Source organism: Pelecanus crispus, chromosome 6 (assembly GCF_030463565.1).
Source record: "Pelecanus crispus isolate bPelCri1 chromosome 6, bPelCri1.pri, whole genome shotgun sequence".
Classification (NCBI taxonomy): domain Eukaryota; kingdom Metazoa; phylum Chordata; class Aves; order Pelecaniformes; family Pelecanidae; genus Pelecanus; species Pelecanus crispus.
Window position 1 is genome coordinate 63,226,116 of NC_134648.1, and position 23,009 is coordinate 63,249,124.

The 23,009-nt window shown below is 41.9% G+C and overlaps 1 protein-coding gene across 1 annotated transcript in view; it reads left to right on the forward strand.

Moving 5' to 3' along the window:
• Positions 1-23,009, forward strand: part of KIF26A (kinesin family member 26A) — a 110,017-nt gene that overhangs the window by 42,812 nt on the left and 44,196 nt on the right. Inside the window, 1 exon segment of the mRNA XM_075712661.1 lies at positions 13,192-13,361. Coding sequence (XP_075568776.1) covers positions 13,192-13,361 — 170 coding nt within the window.

Consider the following 23,009-nt stretch of genomic DNA (forward strand, 5'->3'; position numbering starts at 1 on the left):
CTCATCTCTTGGATGTCTGTCTTGGCTTGCCTTGCCCACCAAAGATGCCTGTTGCAGAGCCCGGGTGGGTGACGCAGAGCAAACCCTTGCTCAGGTGGCCAACGCGGGGTGCTGTGTGCCCAGTGCCTTGCAGGGGTGAAAATACACCCCAGCATATGGCTTCCAACCCCCTGGACACCTCGTACCTATAAACATTTCTCCAGGTTCCGTATTTTTTATTTATGGTTAGTTTTAGTAATGGCAGTAGTGGAATTGTCTGCAGAGAGAAAAAAAATGATTGGATTTCCGCTCTTCTCATCTCCCTCCCCAAACTCGCATGTATTACCTTGTAATGTCACTTATGGTTGTGAAAACACTTCTGGGCTGAATGTTGGGGGTCAGAAGTGCAGGACATCATAAATTTTTAATATATGTTTGGAGTTCAAGTGTGAAAATCCATTATATATATTATAAATTTTTTGAACAGGAATGTGTCTTTGAAGCATAGTGTGGGTGCTGCTCAAACCAAAATAACTGTGGGCTTTGGTGGCCGTGAAGAGGGACAGTAATTAAGGATCCGGAGGAGGGTCCAGGGAGAGGAAGACTGGGATTGCAACCAAGGTGCAAAAGGTGAAGATGTAATCAGCTGCTTTACCCAAGTGGCCTGTTGTGAAAAATAACAAAAAATAATCACCAGTAGCAGTGATTAAGTAGTCTGACCAGACAGCGAGCACTGTGGAGGGGAGGGAGCTAGTATAACGCTGGGTAAGACAGCTGATTTGTAGTGGACGACTGACAACTTTAATTAATAAATAGTTTTATATTGATGTTTTTAATTCTAGACCTGACAAGTGAATATAAGGTTACTACTCAAATGAAAAAACGTTAGCAGTGCTCAGCATTGCCACTCAGTTTAACACAGAAGCAGAGGAGCAAGGGGAGTTTAGGCTTCCTAGATATGTTGGAATCTGACTGAGAAGTAGAAAATTAAAACCACTGAAAATACCTTGTACACGTATTAGAAGTATCTGCATGTATTGTGGAAAAAAAAAAGGTCTTACTGTATGCTTTCAATTGGCTGTGTTATTAGTATGCAGTGTTATGTACTGCATAAAGTGGTAAAGTAGCCATGCCGTGTGCTATAAAGACATCACAGTGAAATAGAGCTTGTTTTGCAAATTGCTTTTTCTTTCATCTTATGCAAAATGAGATCCTTGCCACACTATATTTCTCATTTGAATATATACAAATGGTACTGGTTATAAGGCAAAATATTGAGGCTCCTTGAATCTTTACCAGTTTCTAAGTTGCTTTAAAAATATATTAAAAAATGCACCATTAGGAAATTGGAAAAGTTGGAGCACTGGAAAATTGAAAGTGACTTAAGTAAAACTTTTAAAGCGTGTATATAAAATTGTAAATTTATCAATAGACCAATGTAGGTCCCTGAGAGTATTCACAAATTTAAAGTTAGGTATAAGTTTATGGCCTGATTCAGCGAGGTTCAGAGAGGGAGGGTTCACCCATAGCATGTGTAAAGGGTTGCATATACTCTAAAGTTAAAGGAGTTATGTTCATTTGTTTTATGTGAAAAATCTTTGAAAGTTATTTTAGTCACAGTTCAAGCTTTCCTGTAGTTCTTAGGAATAAGTCTCCTGTTTACCCTAATGTAAACCAGATGGAGTCATCTGAGGGTAGCTGAGCCTCTGGTGACTTTCCTTAAATCCTCTTTGTTTGTTTATAGGAAGGATGACTTACATTTTGCTTAGAAGATGAAATAAAAAGCTGACTGTGGAAAACAGAAGAATGACAAGATTTACTTTCCAGCATTTACTTTTTTACTTTGATAAATGTCACACCAAATGGATTTTTAAATGAATTTTTAAAATCCTTCTTGATAGCTTTCTCGGTGACCTTTTATTAATACAATGCATGAAATATATTTTGTAACGAAACAATTAAAATATAGTACTTTGACCATAAATCTTGTCTGTGAGACATCTGGATGACTTTGAGCTGTGGGACATTTCTCAGCCTCTACATATAGCATCTTGGCTCTGCAGAAGTCAATAGCAAACCCCAGACAGGTGGTGGGGCCGGGGTTGCATAGAGGCTTTTCTGTTTTCCCTTTAGCTTTAGTGGTGGTGGTGCTACTGCTTTTGTAGAGGAAGTACATAAAGGAAAAGGTGTCAAGAAAAAAAAAAATCTTCAAAGCTAGTGTTGGTCACTCTCTAACAAGTCTGAACAGCAGAAGGAAACCTTTTGATCCAAGTTACTAAATGCTTTTCTAATACTAACCTAATTTATAGCCTCCATGGAAAAGACTTTCCTGAGCCTGCTGCATCTCAGCTGGGCAGTATTGCCTTGCATTGCACTCTGCTGCCTTAGCAAATGCAGAAGGAGGGGTGTGATGTGGGAGGACGACGCTGCTACCGGCGTCTTGCATTCAGAGTCAATGAGACCCTGCCCCAGCAGCCAGGTAGCAGACCAGCTTAGAAAGTGTGGGTTGGAAATTCAGCCTTAAACACGCGCATATAAAAATGTAGCCCTCTGTTTTGTGTCGTTGCCACGGACTTCATGCTCTTTTTTTTCTAGATTGCCCCCAGTGTAGGATGCTGAAGGTGAAAATGAGGTTAGTTTTTAAAGTATCCCCAGGTATCAGATTGACTTGGGAAAAATGTTAAGAGACAGAAAGGGTATTGGCTACAAGATGGAAATGAGCATTTTCTTAGGTAAGGGTGTGGAGTGCATCTCTTTATATTGTATATTTGACACTTCTGCCATGCTATTGGTTTTACAGTGTGGGACAGGGTGACTGTTCTCAGGACTTGGACCCTCTTGTGGCTTAAATTACCACCTGGAAACAGTTCTTTTGATCCTTCACCCCTCTAGGCTAAGCAGTTGTTATTACAGCTCTCTCAGGGAAACAAGTCCATACTCGCATTTGTTGACAATTGAAGGCAACAAGCAATAATAAAGAATTTTGGCTCAGACTTCACCTTTACTCATCAGGGGTAGATTTAAGACAAGGAGACTTTAGAGATTATGTGCAAATGATAATCCACAGGATTTACCTTTGGCCCACAGGTCATTCTGTCATCCAGCAAGTGTATCGTAAGCTACACTAAGATTAAAAAAAAAACACCTGCCTTTTTTACCCAAAATATTTACCTTTTCTACTCTCACCTGTGAATGACTTTCTTTGGGGTGGCCTTTTCTGTTCACTCAATTCACTTTTAGCTTCTTTTGCTTCTCATTGGTCCATGTATACTGTGCACGTGCTCCACTATGAACTCGCCAGTGAACTGATTGTTAATTGATGCATCCCATGCCACCCCAACATTAGAAATCACCTTACAAGAAAGGCTCATACTTTGTGGCTGGAGCTCAGAAGTGTCATCCAATGTTTGAGGAAGACTCTGTATAGCTGATGTAGAAGTGCTTTTAGGAGGCTACTGTTGCTCTGCAGTGGCTACATTCATTGCTAAGGGTGGGCTGCAGATGAATAACGCCCTTCGGTTTTAGAGGTTAATGCAGCAGAGAAACCAGATGAATTCAGGTTGAGCTCAGGCCATAGTCATGTGCAGGCTGGTGGAGAGAAAGTCTTTTGCAGTGGTCTCTGTGTACCACATGGAAGGAACTGATTTGCACGGCTGGATCCAAGTATGGATTGCCAAGTCGTCCTGCTTGTGTAAAATAGGATTGAACATCGTAGATTTTTTGGAAAGCACTTTGAATTTAACATTTGCTCCATAGGGTATGTACTGGAATGATGGCATGTTGAGGTCGTGGGACTCCAGGTAGTCAAGCTGTGCGCAGTGTGAGCGTTGCCAAAAGCATCTCCCGTTGTTTTGTGGCATGAGCGGCTGAGCGTGTGGCAAATATTGATGCTCTTTGTTACTTGCAACTAGAATCACTGAAATGCCCTGGGTGGTAGCTTCTGAAAGGAGGTTTAAAAAGCATCAATAGAAAATGTATCTACTGTTCTGTTTCAGCACTTGGGAGAGAATTTATGATGTATAGATAGAGTTCATAGATGTTTCAAGCATTTCATATGTGTGTGTTTAATGGAATGGATTGCCACTTTACTGAACTTAGCATCAAATCAGCTCTGTTAACTGAAAAAGATTTTTCACATTATTGCTAATGATGTGACACAGTTTTGTTAGAGATGGTGCATAAAATAGTGCTACTTGAAATGACATTAATGTATGCATTTAAATTCCTTTTTTCCCATTTACGTGCATTATTGATTTTATTTCGTTGTTGAGGAGATAATGGATTTATAATTAGAATACAGTCACTGTAATCAATGATAAGATTATTAGACTTATAAATAGAACTTTAAAACTACGATGAGGTAATTTCCCAGTGTAACGAAGGATCAATAATTAGAGGTTTGCTTTGAATCTGAAAGTAGTACTTGTAAGATTCAAGCGTGAAACACTTCTAGGCAAGTGAGTCCATATAAATTATCATACAAACTGATGTTGTGGTAGGCACTTTCCAGAGTTGACCTATTATTATTATTATTATTATTATTATTATTACTTTTGTTTGGTCCCCAAGTGCTTATGAATTAATTCTGCTGGGTTTGCATAGCTGCCACTATCTCAAAACTGGGTGCGTTCTCTTCTGGTGCCTTAGTTGAAGGAAGCATTTGAAAGGTGCCATAGGCAGGAGACCATTGCTGTGTTTTTGGTGGTGTTAGGCAGAAATAATGTATCTACAATTCAGAACCTCCCCGTTCTGCTTCTCGGAAGTCATGATGGTAAAGTTGGGCAAGGCAGTTGGCTGTTGGGGGGGGGGGTAGATGTCAGTTGAAGGATGAAGAAGGGGAGAGTGGCCCTTGTGATGCCTGGCTTGGGAGGGGTCTGGGTTTAGTTGGTCCATGCAGAATAGCTGTGTAGACATCCCCTTGAGTCTTACCAGCCTCTCCTGATGACTCTGAAGTACGCACCGGGGCCTGTGGGAATAGCGTAACCTCCTGTTACTAGTTAAGCTTAGAAAGACTCTAGTGAAAAGATTGTATGGGAATGATAACAACGTAAGAAATATCCTACTGCGTCTGAGTTGCAGCCCGTCTAGCCCAGGGCTGTCTCCAGCAGCAGAGCTGGAAATGGTGTTCAGGGAGAGCCATGGAGTCCTGCTGCTTTCTGCATTCTGCTCACACTCCCCATCATGCACAGCTGGGGAAGTCTCAGGGACACGTTTCTGTCTGTTCCCTTTAGTATCTGTTTGTGGACCTGCTGTCCAGGAATTTATCTCATGCCTCTCTGTCCCTGCTGACACTCTGCCTCCACAGCATCCTGGGTCAGCAGGTTCTGCAAGTTCTCTATCCCAGTGCAAAGAAGTACTCTTTCTTTCAGCCTAGCCACCACCTCAATAACTTTGTAAGCCTCAGTCAGATCCCTCTCAGCTTTCTCCTCTACAAATGAGAGTCCCAGCCTCTTTCACCTCTCCAAGGCAGCTGTTCCATCCTGTTAACCATTTACTTGCTTGGCTCTGTCATCTCCCTTACTCCACTAACACTGTGTTGAGATGCAGGACTAGGACTGCATCTGGTACTCAGTATGTGGACCCCCTCCTTCTTGTTCTTAGCGTCCTACCTTGTGATGTCCAAAATTTGTTTGGTGGTGGTTTTGGGTTTTTTTTTGGCTGCTGCTACATCTTGAAGCAATGATTTTAGAGGAACTGTCAATGACCTTTAGATCTTGTAACTGCCAGTTTTGAGTTCAGCATCGTTTAGGTGTGGTTTAGAATCTTTTTCCCTAAATACATGGTCTTATCTATGTCAAATCTCACCTGACACCTCTTTGCCCACTCACATTTGGGAAGTTCTTCTGGAGTTCCTCGTCACTGGCATGGCATTTGGCCACTTGAAAGAGCTGTGGGACATCTGCAGACTCGGAGATTTCACTCTAGTCATGGTGAGTCATGACTGTCTGTGTGTCTGGTTACATGGTTTCCGTGTGGGGAGTAAACAGCACCTCAGCAGGAAACAGCCACAAGGAAAAAAGAGTAGCATCTGCATAGCTCCATCCCTAATTTGGAAGCTTGCAGTCCTTCAACAGTGATCACATAGTCAGAGCTGTCCCCGTGTTTGTGAACTTAATGCTGCTTCCTGAGCTTGCCTGTAATTGAACCTTGTTCTCTAGATTTGGGTGTACTAGAGACCAGTTTTCCCTTCATATAATGAGGGCTTGTACCCTTGTACATTGGTACTAGTCAATGGGTGCCTTGCATGTGGTAGCTGTCAGGCAAATTGGTCCCAAGGGTTGTTCTCTTTAAACAGTAGTTACATCTAATATATAAGCAGTTCAAGAATGATTGAAATAAAAATTAGGTATGACAGTCTCCGTCCACCTTTGCCTTTATTTGCTGACATAAAATGTCAATCATTATAACAATATAATAATTACATTATTGTATTTATTGTATGTATTGTATTATAATAATACAATAAAATTGTAAGACCTGTAATTCTTGGGAACATGGCTATTCCATTTTGCTGAATAGAGAGTAATCAAGGCACAGTGACATTTTGGTTGAGTTGTCTAAAGTAATTGAGAAATTTTGTTGTGGCGTCAGGAAGGTGACACAGGTTCTCCTGATTCAAAGCTCTATAGGCGTCCTGTGTTTCGCTGCTGTTAGAGACGCATCTGGCCTGTGGAAGTCAGTCCTAATAGAAAAGCATTCGTCTTCTTGTAGGAAACCCAATCCTAAGCTGGCAGAAATTTGCATTATTATGAGCTTGTTAATGAATTCCTTCACTTGCTCATATCAGCCTCTGACAAAAAAGCAGGGATTCAACTGTATGTTTGTCCACTTGAATAAACAATTCATTTTTAATTTTGACCACAATAGTAAATTAAAACACCCTGAGCAGTACACAGCTATATTTTTTTTTGGCTTTGGAGGCTGTAGCTACTGTAATACATGTCAGCAGGGAGGGCTCTGGGCAACATTTTCTGATGTTTGCCTGGAGGCATTAGAAGAAACAGTTCATCTAGTCTGGCTGTTTTAAACCCACTGCACATGAAAAGTCCCAATTTGAGAGTGTTTACGTGCAGCAGGATCTGCGTCCTTCTTGGTAGCCCTTTTTTATGTCCTCCTGACTTCCCCAGTGGTGCGTTTACATGTGCAGATAGGAGGGTGATGTTTGTGTGACTGATGGTCAGATAGCTGTGAAGAAGGAAAACAAAAGCATCGCTTGCTGCCTCTTTCGGTACCACTGTTCTGAGTTGCTGAAATGTGAAGTGATTGGTCCATCGCTGCCTGGTGGCATTTTTGTGCTACCAGAGCCCTGGCTGCAGAGACCTTCCAGCCTGGGAACACGGGCAGGCTGAAGGAAGGAACAGGCGTTTCGTAGACGAAGGAGGCCTGCCCAAGACCTGCCCAAAACCTTAATAAATTTCTTGGGGACCAAGGAGAACCATGGTTTAGGAGAGATCTTGGGCCAAGGTGAGATCAGGAGCCCCTGGTCAGAGGGGAACAAGCTGCCTCTCCTCCATCCTTGTTCTGCCAAGGGCATCAGCTCTGGATGGAGCGGCGTGCATGTGCCCTGCAGTTGAAGGATGAGGTCCTTTCTGTGCACGAAGCACAGACTGCTAGTGATTTTTGGTGGCGAAGATTGAAACCCCTTAACCTGCCTTAGTAATTCACATATTAATCCAAAAAGCAAGGGCCCTGAGGTTGTCTTTGGATCTCCTGTATTACCTTCCAGTCTGTGACAGCAGACGAGCCCTCCTATTTCTATTTAATTCTATTTCTCTGTGATTTTTCTCCTTCTGCCTCATCTTCAGAGATCAATGATAAGCCAGGCATTAGGAGCTCTTGTAGCTGGAAACATATTTTGGGGGAAGGGATATTATGCTCTGCATTTGATTCACGTTGAACATGAGATGCACATAAAAGCCTGAAACTACAGGTTTAGGCATTGTTGTTACCACATTGCAGCTGCAGGTTATAAAATGACTACAGTAGTGTATTGTAGTTATAAAATGCCCTAGTTATTTTATAATGAGACCCAGCAGAAACATTATCAAAAGGCAGTAAAAAGTTTATCCACAATATGTTTCACTTCAACCTGGCATATACTGCACAGTTAACTTCACAGAATGCTAGGCTAGAAGACGTATGCAGGACTTATCCACGCTTACGGGAAGGAAGGGTTTATAGTATGAGCATTATCCAGATAGAGGTTTACGTCACATTTGTTCCAGTTAGTGGTAGTAGGTCATAAGAGTCTTAGCATGAATCATTTAGGGGGAAAATTATTGTTTTATGATATACAAACAGTAGATTTAATATATTGCAAAATCATTTGATCAAGCAGCTTTTACAATTTAATTGGCTGTGACGTTCCAGTCTGAAAGGGGAATATAGTAAGTTAAAGCAAATACTCAAAATTCTGTATGCCCGCCTGCTAGTCAGACGGGGGTAAAAACAACTTAAAAAAAAAAAAAAAAAGCCTCAATACAGACTCAGGCTTGATCTTGGTAGAGCTTCACCTGCAATTCACTGTTGCTGAATGCTTGCATTATGGGACCAATTTTTTTGAATAAAATAAATTGTATTGAGTCCTGACTGTGATTACACAGATGTGTATGAGACCCATTGATGCTTTTGTAGTTTTCTCCATTCCCTCTTCTGTGAATCTGTTCTTGATACTTACATTTAGACATCATATCTGATTACTTTCTGTTGCGGCTCTATCCAGCCTTCCAGTTCTCTTTTACCATCACAGTACAATCCCAGGATTGATCTATTTTTCTCTAGATTTGTATATTTCCATGTTTTTCTTGCTTGTCACCAGGCATGTATTTTGCATGAGTTACAGAGACAAAGTGGCAGCACCTAGCTTGGCTTTTTTGGATCCCTGGACAAAGGTCAATGTCCAGAGAATGGAAATATTCAGGAAACTGAAAACATTATGGCTTAGTTTTTGGCTTTGCACTTCAGACTTGTAAAGAGCTTGTTAGGGTTGTAATTGTCCTTTAGATGGTAATGGCCTGACAATATACTGTGTACCTGGAAATTTAATCTATGGCCAACTTCTGTACAGTGTAATTTTGGACTAGTCTGACTTGTTTAAACCTGGGCAGATGTTTCCTGCCATCTGGTCACAGCAGGGAACCTGTGTGCTGGGAATGGGGGGCGGGGCAGGGGATGCCCCTGCTCTGCCCAGCACACCTCCAAAGCCCGAGGATGTCAGGTCGCCTCCGTCTCTTCCTGCCCTCTCCCCCAGCCTTTGGCCATCTTAACTGGGAACAACTCATGCTGTCATTGCTCGTTGTGGCCCTGCCAACCTCTGCTGCGTCTGTGGATGCTGCCAGCCCAAATGCAACATGTCTAGCTCTGCTCCCATCTCCTCAGGGTGGGCACTGGGACCTGGTACCGAAACCCTCCTGTCCATGATGCAGGCACTGATGTGAAGCACTGAGACATCGGTCATTCCTGCATGTGCAAAATGCCTCGTGTGACATTTTCAAGTGTTGTCCTTGCTGTGCTCTTACTGGTACCAGTTTTCATGTGGCTTCAGAGTGAGTAGAGGGAAGAAGTCCTATAGAGCAGTTTTGGAAATCCTTCCTTTGAGGAAGCTAGTTTCCAGAGGGTTAATGGCTTTTGTCTGGCAAGCCTTTTCTTAGAAAATTAAAACAAACATTAATCTCTGGATGCAGAGGTCTATGATACACTAAATATTCAGTGCAGTCAATGAGACTTTATAGTGACAGCGTTGTCATTTCTGCGTTTGATCATGAGTGATTTATGAAAATTTAGTACACAGTGAAGCACAGTTCCCTCTCAGCTGCAGACTGGAGTCTTCTCCCTGTGCACACTTGAGTGCTTAAAAAAAGTCATGCAAAGTTTCTCCCATTCCTCTAGAGAATTATATTTTCCACACACAATCCCCAGAAGAGCATGGGTTGAGATGAGAGAGATGCATGAAGTAATTCCTGCATTTAGTCTAAAACCAAAGCCCCCTTATCTTACTTGTACCCCTTCAGCAGCTGTAGGTGACACAAGCTGAAACCATGGTGTGACAAACCAGAGTGCCTGGGAGGGTCCCACTACTTGTCTTTGGTTTTTCTGCTTCGGGGCAAACAACCTGACAAATTTCCTCATACGTGAGCCCTCATCATCAGCTGGGAGATGTAGCTGTCTTAGGGAGAGCTGAACATGGTTGTGCTGGAAAATGCTGTCACTTCGGATGGTGCAAGCAGTCCTTGAAATGAATCCTAAACTTGGAAGAAATTGTTTTGTGCTTTTTCAGCTTCTCACCATTCAGCAAAACTGATGTTACCTCTGTGTTTAGGAATACTAGTTGGGTAGTTGAAGGCAATGAAAAAGATACGGGTTGTCTTCTGCACTAGTCTTCCGATGATTTTAACTTGCATGTCTTCACTTTTTCCCCCTTTACAAGAATTAAAGCCGCCTTCTTAGCTTACCCTCATCCTCCTCTCACACACACATAGAATAAAACTTCCAAATTTACCCAGAAATTACAGTTTGAGTTTTCAAAAGCATCTAATATGGGAATGGCAATTTACAGACATCCAAGTTAGATATGTTGGTTTGGAAAGTATATTAACCATCTGGTATCTGAAATATCAGGGTTGATTAAGATAGTTCAAGTTAGATACCTGATATGTCCACAATCATTGATCTCTTAGAAATGTAGGCTTCTAAGTTCTATTCTAAGTTCTAGAAATAAAGAAGCGGTGAAAAAGGAACGTATGTTATACATCACTCATATTTTTGTTAAGTGTGAATAGCTTTTACAGGAATTGATCTGTTAACAGATTCCAGTCAGTTCTTACAAATCTGTTACTCTTTGCTGTAAAATTCACTGAAGTTTCATACTAACTCTGCAGATTTCATATTTAGCTTTAGATTATGCCATCATTTAGATTATGCATTAGTTAAAGGATGATCAGTTAGAAACATGTTGTTGCTTCTGCCTTCTTTTTTCAATATTTTGCTTAAACGTGTGATTTTCTTTGTTTCAAAGTCCAGTCATCTAATACAGCCCCTGTTGAAAGTGAATGGAAAAATACGTCCTGGGAAGTCATCCTGACCCTGTAATTTTTAGTCTGAGACAACAGCACATGTGGCAGAGGGTTATGGTTGTCTTCCTGGCAGAACATATGGGAGTGTTCGAACGCTAGTGTCAGTGGCTGCTGGTAGGGTTTCTTTCTCTTGCTGGCCATCATGCCACCAGCTGCTGTGCATGGCAGGCTAGTGGTGTGCCAATTTGTGAGCCCTGCGTACTGGCCCCAGAGTTTCTGTTGTGGATTTCTTAGTGTGTAAACTGCTAAGTCTGTAGTAAGCTCTGCTTATTATTAGCGCTTTGCATCAGTTCATGTAACTCGGAAGTTCAGATGTCACGTTTGGATCTTTCCCAGTCTGCACTGTTTTTGCCATGCCATATACTTTCCACGGCTGGTATAGGTCAAAACCACACATTTGTTGCTTCAATTTATTAATGCTCAAGTACCTGGTCATATTGTGAGCATTTTTTGTGCCACTCTTGACCGCTAGCAGTGCTTGGTCACTGCCTTTTTGCCTGCATCGCTAGGTCTCCTGAGGCTTCTGTGTTACAAAGTGAAGGGTTTTGCGGAGGGTCACTCAAAGGTTCCAGTTAGGTTTCTAGCATGAGTGGCTTTGCTAGGATTATGTTAATCTGCGTTAATAGTTTCGTATGTCTCAGCCTCAGATCTCTTAGGTGAGCTCTATAAAAGTACTTTTTTGTGTAGCAGTCTATGGTAAAGCATTGTCAGCCACTCCATGATACTGATAATAGTATTAATCTTTAAAGAGCAGACCTTCAGAACAGCTGGGTGCACTTTCTTGTTGACTTTGCTGGGAACTGGGAATTCAGCACTCAACCGATAGGAATGAGTCCCGATGAAACTCCAGATGGCCTTTCATGCACCAGTTGATGCTGCTTGGTTGGCAGAGTTTTCTTTTACTTGATACCTAATGATGGGGTTGCCTCGGTTCTCATGAGAACAACTCTGTTCGGGTTGTCAGTGTATGAGAAAATTGAGGGTGTGTATGTAACTGGGAAGGCCCTATTACCATGTCTGCATATCTGCACTTGTAAAACATGATCTATGGCAGCAAAAAATTTAAAATTTGGTGGCATCCCAGGAAGTACTTAATTGCGTTTGTGCTTCATTACAAGGCTGTCTCCTTTTCTGGAATTTATTTTAGCTAATTAGTTGGAAATGTCAAAGTAGTATTTCAGATGACAGATACATCATATATTATCATGCATGAAGCAATTAACTCTTTTGACAAATATTTATTGTGGTGTCGTCTTTAATTAAATCTTCAGTACTCCTAGACATCGAGCAGGTTCTTCCTAAAAGGAGGCTTTCCCAGCACTGTCAATGAGCATTTGACTGATGGGACTTAATTGAACTCGGTACTGAAAGAGTCGGTGGCCTAAGCATGAACGTATCGACATGACACAATTTCACAATACAGATGTCTGATACTTTGGCAAAATCCCAAAACAATCGCCGCACCCCCCCCCCCCCCCCCCCCCCCCCCCCAAACCTCTGTCTCAGATAAAGCAGATGCATTATGCTGGAGAAGATGCATCTCCAGGCACTCTTGTTCTTCCACTGGAACGGTTTGCAGGAGACAAAAATGCCATGTACTTGTGCTGCTGAGATAGATAATGCTGAAAAGCAGGGCTGTATATATGTTTTAAAAAAAAAATCAATTTTTTTTTATTTAGTTCTTGGGGTTATTCCTGTGGAAACATGTTACAAATGTGACTGTTTGGTTAGTTGCTCTTAAACAGATAGGTCTTGCAGATGATGTGCCACTGAGAAATAATTCCTGACAGTTATAACTGAACCAGATAAACAGTTCTGCCAGCTCCCAAATAACACTGTAAAACAAAAGGGTTCTGCTTATCGTTTTCCATTTCTTCATGCCTGTCAAACTGTTTAACTGTGCATTAACCATCACAAAGGGTCTCTGTGTTATTCTGCTTGTCTGCTGCGGTCATGGTTTTTACCTTCTCTGTTGCAGGACCTACTGTGGTACTCTTGTCCAGCTGTATCACTCCTCAGCCACCGCTATCTTCACCTTCACCCTTGCAAAGACGCTCTTTGCAAGTGTTGCATGAGATTTCTCCCTGTCGTGGCCATTCAGCAAGTGTATTAACCTGTAGATATGTTTTTATTTTTTCAGGCAGAAACAGCACCAGAAAGTGGCCGGGATGGTCCCAACGTTCAGATCAGCTCAGGGCAGAACAACTGCGACCCTGCGGGAGGAGCAGGTGGCTTGGCAGCCTCCCAGAGCCTGGTTGCTCCAGCTGGGGTCTCGGCAGGTACCTCAGCTGCGGCTTCATTCTTCATAAGGTAGTTTTTCACCTTTCTGGTTTCTGTAACTGCTCATGGGTCTTCAAATGTTTGTGAAATGCTGTTGAGTCTCCTTGCCGTGGGTAGGTGGTGTAGCGTGTGGTTGCCGAGAGGTGGAGTTGGTCACCTGGTCGTGACTGTGGCTTCCCGCTGCCGAGCAGGGATGTGATGGTGATGCCCCATGTCTCTCTCTGGAGACATGAGCAGGAACCTCTACTGACCAAAACCCAAGAAAATGTGTGTTGGTCTTCGTCTAGTCCTTAATGGACATTTTCACCTGTAGCAAATCTGTTATTCTGTAGGTTTACTTGGAGCAGAAGCTGAAGTAACAAGGTTTTTTCACTCACATCTAAATAAAAAAAAGTTAGACTTTTATTCAGTAGCATGGCCTATGTGTGCAAATAAAAGTTTTTCCATAGTTGGTAACAACAGTTAAACCAGTTTAAGATATAGCCTAGAATCTTTTTTTTTTTTTTTTCCCCCCCATTCTTGGGTCTTATAACGAAAGTGATATGTTAGTTTTGTTTGTGAAATGTTTGTTGTAATTAGCAATGTTGATTAAATGCAATAAGCTGTCAAACAGATGGTATTTAAAACAACAAAATTCAGGGCTTTGTACTTGCATTCCAAACTCCTTTTTTAATTCAGAACTGAACATGTTTTGAGACAATATTGAAAAACGTATGTCTGTGAATGGCATTAAAGTCAGATTTATGCACTGTGTGAAGATTCTTCTTATCTTGTAATCATGATGGTAATTGTATTGTTTCCTTTTTCTTGATCTTTCAAATGTTTTGCACCATTAAAAAATGACATTTATAAGTTACAATCTGACCTCAGAAGGAGCTCAACTTCCCAAGTTCTGTTTTTCAGAAGAGCATAGTACAGTGAGTCTCAAGCATTATATGCCTACATATCACAGTCTGTCTGTACACACAAGAGGTTGGGAAATGGCTGCCTCAAGAGCGGTGTGTGTAAGTTAGTGTTTTGTCTCTGTGCTAAGCGCTGCAGGTTTAAAGTCAACACAGAGAAATATGGTTGCCTGCAAAGGATGATTTGCTTCATTTTAAGACAGGTGTCTGAAATCAGTGGGAGCGGAGAGGAAAGGTTAGGGGAGAAGCTCAGACATCTCTTTTCTTGTTTAGTTACCTAAATAAGGACAGATGAATCCTCTCCAAAGTACCTAGACTGGACAGCAGCACAGCTTTTATTACTGTATTTCATATTGTGGGTACGAACAGTGTGATCTAGCTTAATCTACTTTGGATTTATTTCAGTGTGAATCTGTATGGTGTGAACAAATGTAAAGACTGCAACTTTCACTGGGGAATCCAGAAAATAAAATACCCTCCTTGGAACTGAGAGAAAGAAGTCAATGCCTAATAATCCGAAATAAGGCCCAAAATCTTTTCTCCCAGTGATGCTTCTGTCACTGGTCAGCAAAACTCAGTTCTGCTTTTATTGTAAAGTGACAGATCCTTATTAATGATTGTCGTTGGCTTGATTCAAAGATTCTTGAAGTCAGCAGCAAGACTGCAAATGACATCATTGTACATTGGATCAGGCCCTAATTGCTTCTCATGAATCTGTCTTTGCCTTGAGTGAATCTGAGTTTTATAGCTTTAGCAGCTATGTGCTAGCTAAAACATTTTAAAACCCATTAGTACATTGCTTATTCCCTACCCATGTTTCCTCTGTTCAGAATTGATTCTCTTCATTTTTTTTTAAGCAAAGAACAGGACTGGTTGAAATTTTTTTGCACAAAGCACTTCTGTTTCTTTTTTTGAGGTTGTTGTTGGGGAGAGAGACTTAGGTGAGAAATAATTTTTTCCTTTAACAGTTATCAGTTACCTGAATTAGTTTTGTAGCATTTTCATGATCTTTCAACACTGCTGATTAATGTATTTCAGAATTCATTTCTCAGTATTCCAGAGCCTAAGAATCTTGGGTTCCCTAAAAGCAAGCATTCAAGAAACAAGTTCAGTTATGACTCTAATTAAAAACACAAATTGGAACACAGGAAACCTCAGAAAGGTGGGGGAAGAGAGATCCATTTTTTATATATATATATATATGGCAGTCATAAATATGTTGAGCAGGTCCTCAGGTGGGTACCATTGCCTAGTCCTGGCCAGGCGGCTCCACCGTCAGCATTAACCTCAGGACAGGCTCCCTCTCCCATGGCTCCTTCCTCTCTTCTGACTCCTGCCATGGGGACCTTACAGATCAAGGTTTCCATGCTGAGTCTTCCTCCCACATTCAAGCCATGCAGTCCTCAGCAGGAGGGGAGAGGAGGAGGAAGAAATCTTCAAGGACGAGTGAGAGACAGATGCTGGCAGAAACTGGGGTGGAGGAGGCTTTTCCAGGGACCACAGATACTGGGATATCAACAGTTTTGGCTGGTTTTGTTCAGTACTGATGGGATATCAGGCTTCCTTGCTCCAGCCTTTCTGGGCCCATTTCTTCTTTCCCTTTGCACCATCCAGCCTTGAGCATGTTGAGGAAGAAGGTCATCCTTGCCTTGAATCTTATGCAGCAGCATCCGCTTCTCTGTCCTTCGTCTCTCCGTTCAGCTAATCCTCTCTCAGCAAGCACCTAGAGATGGAAGAGGAGTCATAGCACTAGTGTTTTGCTGTAGTCCCTATTCATTGTATTTGCTGATTCTTTCCTTACTGTGTTTCTCTCCTCAGCCACTTAAATTCTGAACTTCATAGCAGGGCCTGTGTGTTATTCGTGTTATGCAGAGCCTGGCACATTCTGTTCCTTGTTCTCTACTGGAATAAATGCAATTAATATAGTGATAATCACACACACACATTTATTTTTTTCAAATTATTGCCCTCTCTTTGACCAAATCTACTGAGTACTTTCATCTTTTTACAAGAGCACTTTTGTAAAAGGGTTTGTGATTGGGACTTTAGCTTGGGAGAAGGGCTGTTTTGTCATAGAAATAAAGTAGCTAGGCAAAAATATGCATGTATGTTAACATTCAGTGTATTGGGGTGCAGGTTTAGTTACTTTGGAAGACAAAGCTTTCATAGGGTGCTTGTGGAAATTGCATCTGTGATTTCCTTAGCAGCAGCAACAACACTAGATACTCTTTTTTTTTTTTTTTTTTTTCACATGAATAAAGGATTCTAGTCTTGTTCTTCGTGAAACAGCATTAACTGTGTTTGTACAGGTCCTAGCACAATTAGCTTTTGGGCTGTGGCATGGTTTCCTGGCAGCAAATAAATGTCTTTTTCACATTAAAACTAGAGTCTCTATTCAGTGAAATAACACCCTTTGACTCTTGCTTGTGGGCTGTCTTGTGCTTGGGCAGGGAGGAGGTCTGTGGAGGTTTTTTTGGTTGGTTGGTTGGTTGGTTTTTTACTCCAGTTTGTTCCTTGGTGAGAGTCATAGCTTTGTGTTTGTAAGGTCACAAACTCAAAAGACTGTACAGAGAGTTCATGTCCTCACCTGGGAAATAATAACTTAATGCTGCAGCAAAACATTTATCTGGTGATAAGAGGTACCCATGGTTAAAATGGGTGTCTTTTAAGATAGCCTTTACAGTGATTGCATTGATTTTGTTAAGCATATATGCAGCCCAAATCTGCATATTCATCCAAAGCTCTTTCTCATTTGAATGTCATATTTAATTTCTTCAAGCTTAATTATGTTCTGCTTTTCAAAAAAAAAAGAAAAAAAAGTATTTTATTCATTACCTAGAAATGCAGAGTGTCAAGCATGGAAGTGCTAAGTATTCAAAATCAAAGCCAAATATTAGAGCCAGCAGACAGAAGCGTATTAAGAAATTAAATCAGTTTTAAGCTTTTTTCCTCACTCTGATCTGTCATAGAAGGAGGAAAGCTTTGATTAACATCTGACTGTGTCACACAAGCAAATTGCCAGACGTTACTCAATGGTCATATTACCAAAGGACCAGAGGATTTAGCAGAAAATGCAGCTTCTCAGTAGGTCACTGACAGAATGAAAAGGCCAGAGCAAAAAGCGCAGCTCATGGGCATGGATGGCTGTGAAGAGGCTCCCAGTTTACTCTTACAATGCAGGAGGAGAAGTTTAGTCTTGCATTCTTCAGATTTAAGAAGAATGCAGCTGGGCTTTGTCCCTTGGTGTGGCATGAGCTGTGCCTTGCTTAGTGCTCCACACTTTCTACCTGTTTCCAGATTTGGGTTTTTTTTTTTTTTGTATAAGGAACCTGAACAAACTTTACATTACTAAGTGAAAATATGCGAGAGAGTTGTAGGACACTTCTGTGGGCTATGCTTGCAACTAAGTAAATATTGGCATATTGTGGTATAAAGCTGTAATAAGCTGTTGGGTTTTTTCTCACCCAGACACCTAGGGAAGAGAGGAAATGGTATTTCCAAGACTGGGCAGCAGAAGGGCAGCGAGGAGGAGGAGGAGGAGAATGGGCATGCACTTGGGAAGAGGTTAATGGGCTAACTGCCAAAAAAGCAAATACCGCTCCCCTGGGAGGAGAGTCAAGGCCCCTGAGAAATCGAAGCCATCACCATTAATGTGCCATTTCCGCCTGTTGGTGGCTAGTGACAGTGGTGGCAGCACCGCCTGTGCTGCCGGTTGGGGGTACCGTGTTTCGGTGGGAGTGTGGGTGTCTGGCCTCGGTGCACAAGGGCAAGCTGGAAGGAAGGTTTGAGCAGCGACAGGGCAGCTAGGAGGAATCAAAGCTGTTTAGAAGAAAATATGTGTAAAAGCAAGCAACCCTGAGCAATGTTGATCATAAGACAAACTGTATTGTCACCCTTCTTAAATTTTAATCTTGTTTGATGCTGGGTTATTTTCACATCTTTTCAAACCGGTTTGGTCACAGGGCTGCGCTTGCTGGTGTGGGACTGCTGCCTGTGAAGCAGGGAAACAGCTGTGTAGTTGCAGCTACTTTCCCTTGCATCTGTCTGCTTTTGTTTGATGAATTAGTCTTCCAAACGTGGCACTCACTATGCACTCGCTAGTTTTCGGGTTTCTGAATTATTTGCAGTGTTGCTGGCCTTTGCTAGATTAAAACCATTTAAGTTAAATCTGAGAATCACAGTGGTGAATCACACCCATTATCTTCCCACTCTCGTCATATGCCTGCCTGTTTGGGAAAGCTGTGTCAATTTAAACATGATATAAAACATTACACATGACATGCTTTTTACAAGCAGCTTTTCTTAACAAGATATAACATACAATCTCTGAGTAATGCAATTGAACATCTTAAGAGTTAAAATAAGCATAGTCGTCTTTTTCTAGATTCAGGATATTCCATCATATTTTAATGCCTGTGAGTTGTGGATTAAAGAATTTAATTATTCACTAATGAGCAGTAATGGTACATATAAACTAAGGGTCACTATCCTATTACAGGCACCTGATGGTTCACTGATAAGCATTTGGTCATTAGATTGACCATAAAATATAGTCAATAATTGAGGTTACTCATAGAGCAGACACCTTATCAGCTTTAGGCATGGTGGGACAGCTTGTCAGTACTCTGTGTACTGATTGTGCTGTGACTGAGCATATGATTAGGGTATTGAAGCAGTCTGTATCTAATGAAACTGCAGGAAAGGCATAGCAATATTAGCACAACCACTAAATGACTAATGTGTTTTTGTTCCAAGCCTCAGACACTTCAATTAGTTCCAATAAACTCTGATCTAGTGTAGCGGTAGGCAGAGATTTCAGATATTTTGTGTACAAGCTTTCATTACACTAGTCAAAATTTGTAACATTTTGGGGACAGATGAAATCTGCGTGGCTTTGAATGAAAAGAGATGGAAATAATAAAGACTGTCATTACCATTTTTACTTTATTTTTTTTTAATTTTTGCATTTTTTACATTTAGAATACTTTGAGACAATGTCTAGTGCCTAATTTAAAAGATGAAGCTGACAGCAGCAAATTAGACGTCTACATATTCTGCTTTAAGGTCCATTCATGCAGTTCATGTAGGCTTGTGCATATAGATCTAAACTTAGAATGTGTTCCTTAGCATTTTGTACCATATAGAACACAAGTCAAATAGTCTAGTTCTTGAAGGCTTTTGTAGAGATACTGATTTTACTGTGCTTCAAACTGTTGCTGAGAAAATAAGCTCAGAACCTATTCTTTTACAATTTTTTTTTTTTCCACGAGGATGCCTTAACTTTCATAAATTATTTAATATGGTGAAGGATGCAAAATGCCTTTTGTCTTTCTGAACTGCTGTTCAGGCTTCTGAGATATGACCTTGGAAAGTAACCATAGAAACATGTTAAAAGCATCAACCGAAAATCAGTAGTTCGGTTTGACAGTGATGCAAATTCTGTGAAAGAAGATTATGATGTATTAGGAACACTTGAGGCATATATTACTGCTAACCTGTTAAACCTGATTATTCCATGACTATCAGTACTTTCAGAATTTAATGCAGGGGAAAAAAGCACAAAAAATGAAACATACTTTTTTTTTAAGTTGTCATGTTTAAGATGTTTCTAGCTAAATCACTTCAGCCTGTCTTTCTCTGTCCTGTTAAAAGCAAGAATTATATTTCTGCTAAGCTTATAATGTAGTTCATCAGTTCTCTGTATTTAATAGCTGTAAACTTTTGCCCTGTACCCTGCTGGGATGCACTGGTATCCTGGCTTTGTGCAGAGCTGGCACAATTTAAATCTCTTTGACAGATAAAGTAGATAACTGGGTTATGAGTAAGTAGTAGTTCACCAAAAGGTGAAGAAAATGTGTGACTCATTGGCTCCTGAGTTAGACCTTTTTGTGCTGACCTGTGGTAGTTAAGCTAGTCTGTGAAGTTGAAACAGAAGTGCTTGCTATAGTTACGGGTAACCGCAGTAAATTCTTGGTGAATGACAGGTCAAGGGAAGAAGTGGAGTCAGTTGTTAAAGATTCCTCATTAAGCACAACCCATGCCCAAGAAATCCTGTGTTGAGGTGATGTGGGAAAATTAAATTTGAATTAATTGTCTAGGAAAGCACGGTACCAGCTCTTCCCAATTAAGACTGCCTTGCCGGCAGATATACCCAAAACCCCATTCATGGTTTGTTCCTGCTTCACAGCATTGTAGCAGTATCACAGGAGCTGCGGGACTCTTCAGGGATGTGATGGCTCGCTGGCATTGATGCAGCTCAACAGCTGCTCAGTGCATCAACCCTTCTTCGTTAAATGCCCTGCGATGCCCCACTTTCTCTTGTTAACGTTTGATCACTGTTGCAAGCCAGGCAGGAAGGGTGGCTGAGCAATCTGCAGCTTGGGGGGGAGCTACAGATGTGCAGATGAAGTGGAGCATCCAGCTCTTTCAGGGGGAGCCAGAAACATAATTAGCCGTTTTCCCATAATGAATCCCTCCTCTAAATCTAGTGGGCTGGAGCAGCCTGGCCCCTGCAGAGTGTCCTCCCCACTGCCTGGTGCTGGAGAAGGAGATGCCTTCCTGGCCCCCTTTTCCTCTCTGCATGGAGCTGGGGAGAGCAAGAAAGCTCTCGTGCAGATGGCAAATGGAGACGGAACGGGTATCACCGAAGGGCTTGCCTCATCTTGCCGGTGCCACGCCGTGGCTGCTGGAATGTGGTTGCTAGCTGTCCCCGGAGAGTAAACATGACCCGCGCGTCGCATGGCGCTATGTGGGGACAGGAGACAGGGCAGGGTGTGCAGCATGGTGCAGTATCTCGTATCATCTTAGGGCAGCTTAAGCTTTCCTAGTTGCTGTGGCAGCATAATACTGGCTATAATTAAGGACAAACAAAACAGTATATGCTTTAGGTATATCCCATTCCGCATTAGCCCGTAAGGAGGATAAATTAGAAGATAAGCCTGAATTTAGTAGGCTTTGTTCTTGGAGACAGAAATGACTCTCAGGACAGCATGTTTAAGAGCAGAACATCATTACTGGTATCATTGCTAATACTGCATCGTACATTTACACAGTGCTTTATCAGCAAACGGTAAGCCAGGCTCCCTGCTATGAAGAGCTCATCCGTGATGACTATGAGACTGATGGGGCAAACGGAGATGAGACACAGCTGTAGTTCAGCAAAGGGAGGAGGTAAAGAGAGTAGCTGAGAGGAGAGGGAAGGTAGAGTTTTGGACATCGGCTGAGTTAGAGCACTGCTGAAAGCAAGAAAAATGTCCCAAAGGCCAATAGATCTGTGATCAGGATACGGCTATTTAGTTAGGGGGGGAAGCACTGAATCATTAGCCATGGTGGAGAGCCAATGGTGAGGATTTGAGAGAGCCTGAGGGAATTGGCTGAGAAAGCGAGGGTGGTGGTGAGCAGATGAAGCAGCATTGGGCATCTAGGAGTCATTTGTATTGGAAAACAAAGCTCCCCAGTGTAGAGGCTTAGGGATCGTGGTACAAACCAAGGAGAGATTGTGGAAGGCAGCAGTGTCAGGGAGATGTCTGAAAGGAGAATCCTTACCTGGATACCACAGGGGTCATGTGGGAGCAGGTTGGGCTGGACTGGAGGTGGCAAAATGAAGCAAGGAGGGAGGCTGGTGCCAACCAGATTGACAGGAAATAGGAAAAGGAGGAGATACCGAAGGAGGGGAAGAAATGGATCTAGTGAAATGGGAACCTCATGGTGAGGTTGAGATTTTGGAGAGGATGTTCTAGGTCTTTACTCCAGTTTCATAGCAAAAGCAGAATTGGGGCACAACAAAACACTTGCAGTGTTTCCTGCTGACCAGATGCCTTAAAGATCTTTATCATGTGAGGCTGCCTCTGGGGAGGACTGATTTTGGTCAGCCCTGAGTACCTGGATAGATAATATAGGAGATTCTGGAGCACCAGAGGCAGCCCCCCCAGGAGATGTGGCAACTTTTTGAGCAGCTCTGGGTGGGTCAGTGCAGACTGCTGTTGCAGCAGTTGGGTCTTGGATTAGCTCTATGTTCTGAGACATTCATGATGCCCAGGAGGAAGAGCAAAGCAGAATAACTTACAACAGATGTGCTCACAGATATATTGGAGGGGAGAATCTGTGCCTTCAGAGCCACCCAAGTTTGAATTTATTTGTGGGGGCAAATGGTCGTCAGTGGAAGGGGTTTTAAACTAGGGAAAATCTGAAGTATTTATGGATAATCTTGACTGGAGTCATGCAGGTATTTCTTCTTACTTTGTCCTCTCTCTGATCTTCTGCTTTCCTGAACTTAATATTTTCTCCCTTAATTTAAGGATTTTTCATATGATCCTTTCTGTATTTTCATATTCATCCATAGCTGAAGGCACCTGCTTATTCTTTTTTCCTGAATATATGGAATTCACTGTTGTCTAGCTACTAGAGTCTCTTTTTCCCTTTGGCTTCTTCCCTTCTTTCTGCCCTTCCTAGCTTATCAAGAGGAGCTCTTCTTTCACCTTCCCTCCACCCCAGCCCTCCCAGTCTGCCTGCTTTTTCGGTTCCTGGACTCCTGAACACCAGTGCTTGTTCTGACTCCGTTATTTGGGGATCCTCAGCTCGGCAGCAATGGCAGCTGCACTGGTGGTTTTGCTGCAGTGGGAACAGAGCATTCCATAGGTAAAATGATAACAGTGACTTTCCTGCAGGGATGTAATTTGACAGTTTGCACCTGTTTTGCATCTTTATTAGTGACTTTCAGACTCTTCCAGTAATGTATGTAACTATTTTAATACTTTGTTAAGACAGACAGACTTAG